Here is a 12,255-nt window from a genome sequence, read left to right as displayed (position 1 = left end):
TCTTTATAGGTAAATATTGTTTAGTAGATGGGGGTTTGCCTCATACGAATAAACTAATGGCGCCATATAGAGGTGTTAGATATCATTTAAAAGAGTACTCCATGCGTGGTCCACAAAATTCTAAAGAGTTGTTTAATCTTCGTCATGCTTCCTTACGTAACACCATTGAGCGAGCTTTTGGTGTCCTTAAAAGAAGGTTTCCTATCATTCGAAGTACAACAGAACCAGTTTACTCTTGTGAAACACAATCTGCCATATTTTCGGCATGTTGTATTCTACACAACTTTTTATTAGATGAAGACCGCGACATAAATCTTGAAGATGAGGTGATGCAGGAGATGTTAAACGGACCACAAGAGCAAGATCGTCGTAATTCAACAGAAACACATGATCGAGGGTAATAGAATGGCAGAGCAACTAAGGAATTCAATTGCAAATGAAATGTGGGCAAATTATTTGACACATTCAATCAATTAACTTAATATGTAAAACTAGTTTCATTTTGATACATTTTGTTTTCAATTTCACATTGTATTGATGATTGGTTTTTGAGATTAATTATGTTATTTACCCTTCATATTTTTGATTAGTATTATGCTTCATATTGTGGTCTAACAATCTACCATTCTTTAATTTTTATTCCTATGTGCAAAGTCATCATGATCAAACAGGAAGCTAGTGGTAGTGAAAAGGAACAAGTTAAATGGTCAGATAAAATGCATTATGCGTACATCCAAGAGATAATTAAACAACAAGAGACGGGTAATAGGGTGAATGGTAGTTTCACACCAACTACATATGCTTAAATGGTTGAGGAGTTGAACACAAAGCATCAAATGGATATTACCAAAAGTCATTTGAAGAATCGCTACAAAAGCTTAAAAAACATTTTTCGCAATGGTACGATCTGTTTAGGGGAATTTCATTGAGCGGGTTCTCTTGGAATTCGTCTACTCAACTAATAGAAGCGGAGGAAGAAGTATGGGATAATTTAATAAAAGTAAGTGTTCTTTTTATGTCTATGTTATTTTTTTTTTAAATATTTTATGTTATCGTTTGCAATATTAATTATTTTTGTGTTGTTAAACAGTCAAAACCTGAGGCTGCGTCGTTAAGGACAAAAAAGATTGCATACTTCGATGAGATGTTGGTATTATTTGCAAGGGATAGGGCATCTGGTGCACATGATGAAATAGCGAAAGAAAGAAATGTCCGATTAAATAAAAATGAAAATATTCAAGTTGAAACAATTAAAGAAGTTGATGACATGTTAGCTAACAATGAAATTCATTTGGAGAACGAATATGTTGATCTTGATGATGACATTCAGGATGTTATTCCACCTCCTTTTTCACAAGAACAATCTTCAGGTGCAAAGAAGTGTAAGAGTAAAAAGAGGAAATTTGAAGACGACGAAGAAGAAGAAGATATTAACTCAAAGATAATGAAATCGGTTGATAATGTGGCTGGTGCTATCAGGGAGGGTAATATAATTTTTGATAGAGCTTATCCTCGGGAATATACAGGGGAAGAAATTTATAGAGAATTGGAGTTGGTGGGTTTGGAACCCCATGAATTGCCGAGGGCTCTAAATTTTTTGGCAACAACTCAAGCAAAAGCTAGGACATTGTTCAGTTGTCCCCTTCAGATACGGATGGGTGTCCTCAAAGATATGATGGGTGCATGTGATTGAATAACCTTGGGTGATTCTTACTGGATTGATCTAATGTGTTTATGATTTGTTTTTTTTCTTTTTCTTTTTTGAGTTGTTTGTGGTTTTCGTTTTGCATCTTGAAAATAATTGAATAACATGCGGTTTTCCTTTTTACAATTTACTTTATATTAAAATAAAATTGTTTTGTTAATGTTTTAAGTAGAGGGGAGGAAGGGAGAGTTGTTTTTTTTTTTGGGGGGGGGGGGTGGGGGTGGGGGGTAGGGGGTACGGTAGAATGAATGTGGGGATGTAAAGACTTAATATTTACTCAAAAACATAAAAGGGTATAATTGTCTTTTTTTACTTTCTTTTCTTTCCTTTAATGAACTCGGGAACACCTAAAATGAATACTTTCTTTTCCTTTCTTTCGAACTCGGGAGCACTGAATACTTTATTATTTCCGTTCCCTTTCTTTTCTTTTCTCTCCTTGTTCTTCCTTTCTTTTCTTTTCTTTCCTTTAATGAACTCGGGAGCAAGGTGTAGATCTTTAAGCTTGCCTCACTTATCCAACACCTTGATGCAATACCTTCTTCTTCAACTACTCAAAAACACACTTTTAGCTCACACACTCAAGAGAGGGATTAAGGTTTAGGGAAAACGGCTCAAAGCTATGGAGGCTGAAATGATAGAGGGTTATGAGCTCATAAGGACACTTATATAGCACTCAAACCCTAAATATTAAGGTTTCCATTTGACGTGAGTACGCTCAAATCCTAGTACGCTCAACGTACCCTTATGTACGCTTAGCGTGCTCCTCTTGATCCTAAAGTTGCAACTTTAGCCCTTAGACATCTCATGGCTTCACCCTTCCATCCCCAAGGACTAAAAATGACAAAATAATAATAAAAGGAGGATTTGAAAATACCTGCAAATTTCGGGATATTATAACAGGCTTAGAGTGTTAAAGTCCGTTAAAAATTCATAACTTCCAGCTCATATGATATTCGTTCTCGACTGTGTTTATATCGACGGAACCATATGGACGAGATCTTTAACTCTCGTTTAGATTGTTTTTCCTAACAATCAACCGATTTCTACTTCGGTTTCTGAGCCACATACTGCTACGCTGAAACTTCTAAAAATCCTAACTTCCTCTTACAAAGTCAGATTAGGGCGTTCTCTATATATACGCTCTCGGTTTAATGACTAATATGACTTTCGCTTAGATTATTTACCCTAAATAATCCTTTTTTTTAATAATATCCAATTATTGTTGCGACTAATAATTGTCTCGTTTATTTTTTAATCATCTAGACATATCTTACGAGCGTTACAGGTTTCTGTCTCAACCACCTTGAACTGCAAAATACTAAAACCCTGGAACGATTAGAGTTCTATTATGAGGATTAAGGAGATACGTCACAAACTTCTATTAATTTATTAATCATTGATAAATTAACAAACTGGATCCCTAATAAACTCTCATGTCAATGGTTGTTTAAATCGGTTATTGTATGTAACCCAAAAAGACTACTATTAATGGTAATATTACTAACTGTTGTGACTGTGAACACTATTTGCAACGATTGAAATCATTATGACTAATGTATTTTCTTCACCTAATATAATGTATTATTGCTATTAAATAAAGTTTGTGTTGATATTAAATATAGTTGGTATTTGTACTATAATAATTACTAATATCAAAACTACAATGTTGTTACCAAAACCAAGACAAGTAACATATGATTCCATTGTCCATACGTGCCACGTATGAGAACACGTCTCACGTAGGATGTCATGTCAGCAAAAACTAAAAAAATACATCATAATGACTGAATGTGTATAAAAACAATAATGATTGAATATGTACAAAAACAACAATGACTTGTGTTGCAAAAAAAAAAACATTAAGGACCAAATATGTACAGACTGAGAACTTAACATAAAGTAATCGTCCATAAAGACAAAATGTATAAAAAAAACAATAAGTTCAAAGACTTATTAAAAAAAAAAACTAAACTTGTACAAAATAAAAACTATATCACATTTTTGGGTCGTTTTCTCCATGATAAAACTCCTTGGGTAACATTGATATATATATATATATATATATATATATATATATATATATATATATATATATATATATATATATATATATATATATATGACTCAACTAGTTATGTATTTAGGTACTTCTTACAAATATAATATATTTACTTTTGATTTTAAAAATGTGGATTTTAAATCATATATTTCGGGTTTTAGATCAGGTGTTTTTTATAAAACTAGTTTGCAACCAGTTGGGAACCACGGATAAAAACTTTCTAAAACATTTATATTATTAATAAGATTTAAGTTTTTTAAAACTTTTTGTATTTATTATTTAAAATTAATATATATTTATTTAAATATTCTTATATACATTATGTATGTGTAGACAGTGTAGTCATCTAATATAATTATGATTTATAAAACAAAATATAAATTTGAGTAGATTGTAAACAAAAACATAATCAATAATGAAAATGACACGAATAAATCAATGACACTCTTAATCTCGTGCTTAATTAAAAATTCATATATTCAATTTAAAAAGGTATGAACGGGATGAAAAATGTAATTTTAAATAAAGAGAGAAGTGGGATTTACAAGAAAATAAATTAAAAAAAAAAGATTGTAAGGTTAATTAAATGGTCTTTTGTTTTTTGATTTTGTTTAATAAAATGGGTTATCTTAATATTGGATTTTGGAATAGCAGAACACACGTATAGCAGGAGGATGTATGGATATGAAGTATAAAGAACTCATAACAAATCTCGAAGGAGGAGACAACTGATATCACAATACCCAAAATAGAAAGTATCAAAAATGCTAAAAAGGTAAATTGTTGAATACTAATTTACATTTACAATCACATAAATAGATAGAGATAGAGTCACTTACAGTCATATAAACACGTAAAGAGAAGTAGAATGCTATGATCATTCTTTTAAATATACTAAAATACTAATGCCAACCTGTGATATTTGAATGATACTGAAACTGCAGCCACGTGAAGCTGTTTTTCCGTGAGGAAAAAGTTACAAGATGGTAAATATATACTAGACATTATGGTATGTTTTTATTCCGATTTAAATATATGCAAGAATTACAAGATTACAAGATCGTAAATATATACGGGGCATTATCGTATGTTTTCATTCCGATTTAATTACCTACTTTTTGGGATTAGACTTTACTTTAGAATTCAAATTCAAATTAATGATTGCATAGACATTCCATATATAGAGGAATATATACCAAATATATGTAATATGTAAGGATATATATATTCTCTGTGCACTAAATATTTCCGTGTAGATAAATAAGAAACAAATATAGGAAACAAATAAGAGGCTTATTATGAAAAAAAGACTGAAGAGATTATGGTTATTCACAATAAACGAAAAATGGATGTATAGCAATGTCACGTGTACAAAATACTGTTTTATTAATAAGGGAGATTTTGGTTGAATATTGTTTTTTTTTTTTTCCCTTCATAATTATATCAATAATAACTTGATAATTTTAACGTTTTGTTATGTTTCATTGTAGCCCTAACACTGTACAGATAATCTATCAAGTTTGGCCGTATCCAATACATTATACGCGACTTCTGGTATGTCATATTCAATCATGTCTCATAGAATAAATGCTACAGAACAAACAAGTAAGATCAAAGTTATTTATCTGAATTATCCTTTACTAATAATAAGTAGATTTAGCTGGATGATATCAACCTATCCAAACGTGAGACGTACGTGGATTTGATTTGGACCATCCATCCAAAACCATAAGAATGTCAACATGTCGGTGTATTCTAATTCATGATCTGATGGATACATTAAAGAGACACTTTCAACATTTTAAAAGGAATACTAAAAGAAGTTTGTTACCAAAGAAAGTTTCAAATTCTTTTAGAAAGATGTTATGCTACAACACATAGAATGTGTTAGCTTTAGCCTAACCAAGCAAAAATTAAGATACGCTCATAAAAGTTACCAAAAAAAAAAACATAAAATATCAATGAGATGTTTTCATAGGAGTTGTATCGGTGGATATCCATTACAAAAACAAAAATAAAACCCTACAAATACATTAGATTTGGGGAATAAATTGATTGGTTAAAATGAAAAGGGTTCGAGTAAAAAAAGAGCATTAGATTTGGGGAATAAGTTATCTGAGGAAGGCTAAAGGCTGTTTGTTGGATTGAATTGAATTGAATTGGGTTTGATTTTTATTGAGATTTGAGAGCGAATACGAATCTTCTGCGTGACCGCAGCCCCTTGTTTCTTTCTCCCTCACACACGCATCATTGACGGCTTAAAAAGGAAATACCGCCATGCGGAAATTCGTAGCCCACAGAGCCAAGAAGCTGATCACAAACGCCACCGCTTCCCTGCTCAATCCCCATCATCAATCGTCTTCTTCTTCAAATCAGTATTATACTTCTGCTAGGCTTGCTCGATTCTTCACATCTCTCCCTTCCGACACATCCATGGCTTCCGACAAGTCAACACCGCCTCTTACTGTCGACTCCCTCAACCCAAAGGTCGTTTCCTTGCTTCTCATTTATGTTTTTCACCTTGTTCATCACTTGATCTTCTTTGTTTTAGTTCGCTTACTTGAGCTTTATACAGTTTAAATCTTAACGCCTTAATCGGAGGCGGGTACAGATCGACTGTTTACTTTTTATTTTTTATTTTAAGTTTGCATCTTATCTTACCTTTCCCCAAAAAGAAATCGAATATTGATTTCGAAGATCAATCTAGTGGTTTTAAGTTCAAGTCGATCCAGTCCCTTTTACTATTGGAACTCCAACAACCATTTAATTTATTTGTTAAATGAGACAATCTAGTTATACTTTATTTATTGGAACCAAAACATAATCGATCTCTCTCAAAAGTCAGATAAGGACATTGGAGTGGCTCCATTATTTCTGTCACTTCTACTTTTAAATTTTCAGCATCCTTTTTCATGATGTGAATGATATAATATAAAGTCGGATCCATATCATAAAAAAAACAAATCCTAAATGAGTTTGTATCTGTAGTTTTGAACTGTTTCTATAACACCAACAAGGAAAGGTTAGCTAGAATGACCTTTATACTAATGTTTTTCCCTTTATTGCCAGGTCTTGAAATGTGAGTATGCTGTACGTGGTGAAATTGTCTCTCTGGCTCAGGTAATGTAATAATGAATTGGATTCGCTAAAAAAACATATTAAATAAGCATGTCATATAGGGGAACTTATTATTAATGAGTATATTGATAGAAAACTTACCATCTTTTTATCAAATTTATCTAGAATACCATAAGTTTTTATCACACAGTCGTCTATTGATGCTTTTATGTTAATTTCCCACAGACATTACAGCAAGACTTGCAAGCAAATCCAGGCACTCACCCTTTTGAGGAGGTATCATTTTTTATACTTTGTTTTCTTTTGTTTTTAACATGATAGGCTTTCTGAATGCTGATGCCACTCAAAATTTGGCAGATACTTTACTGTAACATTGGAAATCCACAATCTCTTGGTCAACAGCCCATCACTTTCTTCAGAGAGGTTTGTATTCTGCAACACTATTTAGTATTTATAAAAGGAATGTTTTAATAAGGTGTTTGCTTACTCCTGTAATTCATTGTATACTAGGTTCTTGCTTTATGTGATCATCCCACCATATTGGACAAGAGTGAAACACAGGGCTTGTTTAGGTATGCATAATTTGAACTGGTTTTAATAATGTAATTTAATACATGCATTCAAGTATACTAATATGCATGATTAAACTTACAGTGCTGATTCCATAGAAAGAGCATGGCAGATTCTTGATCAAATTCCTGGTAGAGCTACTGGTGCATATAGTCACAGTCAGGTAAACCTGTTCTCCTTTCAAAGCTTTTAGGTGTAGGGGTAAAACAGGAAATGCAGTTTTAAGGGTTTTGTAATTGGCATCAGGGTATCAAGGGATTGCGTGACACCATTGCTGCTGGCATTGAAGCTCGTGATGGTTTTCCTGCTGATCCAAATGATATCTTTTTAACAGATGGTGCAAGTCCTGCAGTAAGCCTTTGTTTTTTTATGCTGTTATCGTGTTTCTATATAGAAAATATTCATGTGATTGATTATTACAGATTTAATGATCTTGATAAATACCTACCAGGTCCATATGATGATGCAATTACTAATAAGATCAGAACAAGATGGAATCTTCTGTCCAATTCCTCAGTACCCTCTTTACTCGGCTTCAATCGCCCTTCATGGTGGAACTCTTGTATGTGTTGTTGTTAACCTGAAACTATTATCTTTTTTGAATTTTTTTTGGATACAAGAAAGATAACAGAGCAATTTATATTTATTTTTCAGGTTCCTTATTATCTTGATGAAGGAACAGGGTGGGGACTTGAGGTCTCTGAGCTCAAGAAGCAACTGGAAACTGCTAGACAAAAGGGTATTACTGTTAGAGCCCTTGTTGTCATTAATCCAGGAAACCCAACTGGCCAGGTAAATATATTATATATAAATTAATTTTCTAAACACCAGTGAAATGAATGTATTCTCTCATTGTTTTCATAATTAAATTTATTTGTGGATCTGTGTAGGTTCTTGCTGAAGAGAACCAACGAGCCATTGTTGAGTTCTGCAAGAAAGAAGGTTTGGTTCTTCTAGCAGACGAGGTAAAGAAAAATCTTACAAATTCCCAAGACTTTTATGGGCATTTTAGTAAAAGCATGATTAAGTAGGGTGACATTCATTCATGTTACATTATGCAGGTTTATCAAGAAAACATCTATGTCCCTGAAAAGCAGTTTCACTCTTTCAAGAAAGTTGCACGTTCAATGGGATATGGTGACAAGGATATTCCCTTGGTTTCTTTTCAGTCAGTGTCTAAAGGTATATATAGTCTCTTTGTAAATATGAATAGTATATATGAACATATAATATAATCCAAAACTTGTTCAGGGTATTATGGGGAATGTGGGAAAAGAGGTGGATACATGGAGGTGACTGGTTTCAGTCCTGAAGTTAGGGAACAAATCTACAAGGTGGCATCTGTGAATCTTTGTTCGAATATTTCTGGTCAAATTCTTGCAAGCCTTGTTATGAGTCCTCCAAAGGTTGGAGATGAATCCTATGATTCCTATTTTGCTGAAAGAGATGGCATCCTGACATCACTTGCAAGGCGTGCAAAGGTCAGTTAGTTAATTCAAATTGTTAATTTGTTTGCAATTATTAATTTCTTTTTTTTTTCCCTTAACATTATTGAAACTATAGACATTGGAAGATGCACTGAACAGCTTGGAGGGAGTTAGCTGCAACAAAGCAGAAGGTGCAATGTATCTTTTCCCACAGGTTAAGCTGCCAAATAAGGCCATAAAAGAGGCAGAAAAAGCTAAAAAAGCTCCGGATGCATATTATGCAATCCGCCTCCTTAATGCCACTGGTATTGTTGTGGTTCCTGGATCCGGTTTTGGTCAGGTGAGAGTATAATGTTTTTCAACAAATTTAGGGGTAAATTGGTAATTTTACTTGTGATTGTTAATTTGTTATTGGTTGGGGTCTGTAACAGGTGCCTGGAACATGGCATTTTAGGTGCACGATATTGCCGCAGGAGGAAAAGATTCCAGCCATAGTTACAAGGTTGACAGACTTCCACAAGAAGTTCATGGATGAGTTCCGTGATTAGAGGCGTTTCTTTTTTCTTTTTTTGAGAGAGAGAAAAGGATAAATTTAGATTTGAAATAAAAGCTCAAATAACTTACAGATTTGATAACTATGATTTTGTATCTTTGTAATGATTAGCATGATTGATAATGGTGACTGAGATTTTGTGTTTGCGTTTGCTCAACCTTTTAAAGAAGGGACCACCTATTCCAACTCTGGATACAGTTTGACTATAAGTATTTATTTATTTATTTATAATTATTTACTTAACTATTAAAAATTTGTAATTGGTATTTGTTCCATCGTTTATTTTCTTTTAAGTTAGATCTTGTTAAATGTAAGTTGAGCATTTGGAGAATTTTCATGGTACATTTGGATATGATAATACACTTGGAAGCGATGAGACATTTGAAGAAGTGCCATGCATAAGTGGTCGACAAGAGAATGACAACCTAAAGACATTCCATGCACATGAGGTGCCACTCAATGTCACTCAATGTTGCACAGATGTGTCGTGCACTGGAGGTCTAGAGTGATAGAAGGTGTCACTTAAGTGAAAGTGTGTCATGCAATGAAACTTGATGTGTTAATGGTGGATTGTTGATGCCAATGCAACATATCTCAAAGATGAAGGTTCCCGAGGCGTTTGCATAGCAAATTGTGATTGAAACTTTTCATGAGCCTTGGATTCATGGGTTTGACCTATTAGGGTTTTAGGTTTGATCGTTAGTCTATAAATATGGATGTCTGGTAGTCATTTGTATACTCTTAGGATGTCGGAAAGCACCCATGTGAAAGATCATCTAGATAATTTTAGTATGATCATCTTGGATTTACAAAGTGTGAATGTAAAGATTGAAGATAAAGATGAAACACTTACCCTCATATGTTTACTATTGAATTCCTATGAGAATTTCGTTGTATGGTACGACAACGATCACTGTGAATGATGTGAAAGATTCTTTGATGTCCAAGGAACTGAAAAGAAAGTTTCAGTTGGTAAAAAAGTTTCTAGTTTCGGTTTTTAGACAAAGGAAGAACATCAGATGGAGGTGAAGGTAACAAAGGGAAGTCCAGTTCTGAATCTAAAGCCGACATTAGATGTTATAACTACAAGGAAAATGACACTTCAAAAGAAATTGTCCATTGCTAAAGAAATGAAATAATGGGTTTAAATCAAGCAACAACAACAATGTTCCGATGAAGTGGATGATGGTGAAGTTTTGATTGTATGTACAACTAGTCCTGTTGATGCTTGGGTCTTGGACTCTAGAGCATCCTATCATATGACATATAATCATGACTGGTTTAACTCCTTCAAAGAGTGGAATCATACATTCAAGATACGTGATGGTTTGAGCAAGCAGTATCAAGGGCAGTGACACAATGCAGATCAAGATGCACAATGATATGGCCAGTAAATCGGATTGCTAGTTTGTCTCGGATCTTTGAAAGAACTTGATCTCTCTTGGCACTTTGGCGAAGGATGGACTGAAGTAGTCTGGAAAGGGTGATTGGGTAAGAGTATCCAAGGGTGCTCTTGTAGTTATGAAGGGGAAGATGAATCATGAGATTTATTTCTTGGAAGGTTGTACGGTTATGGCATCATAAGTTGGGACATATGAGCGATAAGGGGTTGTTTGTATATGTAACTAGAAATGCTAAACCTAGTGAAGCTTGTGTTCAAGAGATACAATGCAGTGTGAAGTTCAGTTATGTTCAACATTCAAGCAAAGAGATCCTTGAGTGTATTCACTAAGATCTATGGGGTCCCTCTCCTGTGAAGTCTCATGGTGGATGTCAATACTTTGTAACTTTTTATTGATGATTACTCAAGGAAGACCTGGGTGTACTTTCTAAAGGTAAAAGATGAAGATGAAGTGTTTCAACGGTTCAAGAAGTGGCAGAACATGTTGAAAAATAGACTGGGAACCAAGTCAGGCCGCTCAGAATAGAAAATAGGTTAGAGTTCTACAAGGCTTCATTTGACAACTTCTACAAAACAAATGATTTAGTGAGGCATCGCACTGTACGACTAACACCACAACAAGGCGGAGTGTAGAAAAGATGAACCAAACCCTAATGGAGCGTGATCAGTGCATGTGATTATCTGTTGATTTATCATAGCAATTCTGGGTGGAAGCAGTTAACATTGCTTGCTATCTGGTGAATAGATATCCATCAACTACAATAGATTGTAAGATTCCTCAAGAGGCGTGGTTTGGGAAACCCTCTGGTTAATGCATGATCTCTATTGGGCATGGTCTCTTTGCCCTAACTTTGACATGGTCTCTCTCACAACTATTCTATCTATGGTATGGCTTCTCACTATTATCTCTTTTCTCTTATGGTCTCTAACTGTTATCTCATTTTTTCTCATCTCTTTCTACATGTCCTACCTAATACATTATGAGTACGGTAAAATACATACATACATACATATATATATATATATATATATATATATATATATATATATATATATATATATATATATATGATATTTTAGAAAAATCATTATCTTATATAACACAGATATCATAAACTTAGGTAATAAGCACATAAATCATTTAGGCAAATTAATTACTTGATATCTATGTTTAAGTTGAAGGTAAATATTTACTCACTTGACTTACGTGAATGACTGGAGAATTCAGCAGCGCTCCGCCAAACTCCTTGAATTTTCTTCTAACGTGTCCTAGTTACGAATGTCACTAACTCTTAGCTTAATATTCCTGGTGACTAATGATAGTCTAGGTTCCTCACCAATCCTAATGTCTACATTAAGATCTATCAAGTAAGGAACAACCATGTAGGATCATATCGGAGGTAGCGTCCGTTTTGTATATAGAGTATACTGTTTGGAAATCCCACTTTAAACACCTAAATA

At 33.7% G+C, this 12,255-nt stretch overlaps 1 protein-coding gene and 1 pseudogene across 1 annotated transcript; both read left to right on the top strand.

Moving 5' to 3' along the window:
• The first annotated feature begins 806 nt into the window (after window positions 1–806).
• LOC145051688 (uncharacterized) lies at window positions 807–1,693 on the top strand (annotated as a pseudogene).
• A 4,209-nt stretch (window positions 1,694–5,902) lies between these two features.
• Window positions 5,903–9,536, top strand: ALAAT2 (alanine aminotransferase 2). Its single transcript, XM_079002765.1, has 14 exons — window positions 5,903–6,251; window positions 6,834–6,884; window positions 7,068–7,118; window positions 7,200–7,265; window positions 7,353–7,414; window positions 7,497–7,575; window positions 7,659–7,763; window positions 7,864–7,974; window positions 8,067–8,204; window positions 8,303–8,377; window positions 8,474–8,594; window positions 8,664–8,893; window positions 8,976–9,179; window positions 9,271–9,536. The coding sequence occupies exons 1-14, from the start codon at window positions 6,042–6,044 to the stop codon at window positions 9,385–9,387; spliced, it is 1,620 nt and encodes a 539-aa protein (XP_078858891.1). The 5' UTR covers window positions 5,903–6,041; the 3' UTR covers window positions 9,388–9,536.
• Window positions 9,537–12,255: the final 2,719 nt, after the last annotated feature.

This window comes from Lactuca serriola, chromosome 5 (genome assembly GCF_051521515.1).
Source record: "Lactuca serriola cultivar US96UC23 chromosome 5, Lser_US96UC23_V15, whole genome shotgun sequence".
NCBI classification, from domain to species: Eukaryota; Viridiplantae; Streptophyta; class Magnoliopsida; order Asterales; family Asteraceae; genus Lactuca; species Lactuca serriola.
The sequence above is the reverse complement of the archived record's forward strand: the minus strand, read 5'-3'. Positions and strand labels throughout refer to the sequence as shown.

Excerpts from the sequence above, each read along its gene's own strand:
- ALAAT2 (XM_079002765.1), top strand. The coding sequence starts at position 6,042 with ATGCGGAAATTCGTAGCCCACAGAGCCAAGAAGCTGATCACAAACGCC. Across the intron at positions 6,252-6,833 it reads TCGACTCCCTCAACCCAAAG|GTCTTGAAATGTGAGTATGC; the intron begins GTCGTTTCCTTG and ends CTTTATTGCCAG. Across the intron at positions 8,205-8,302 it reads CAGGAAACCCAACTGGCCAG|GTTCTTGCTGAAGAGAACCA; the intron begins GTAAATATATTA and ends GGATCTGTGTAG.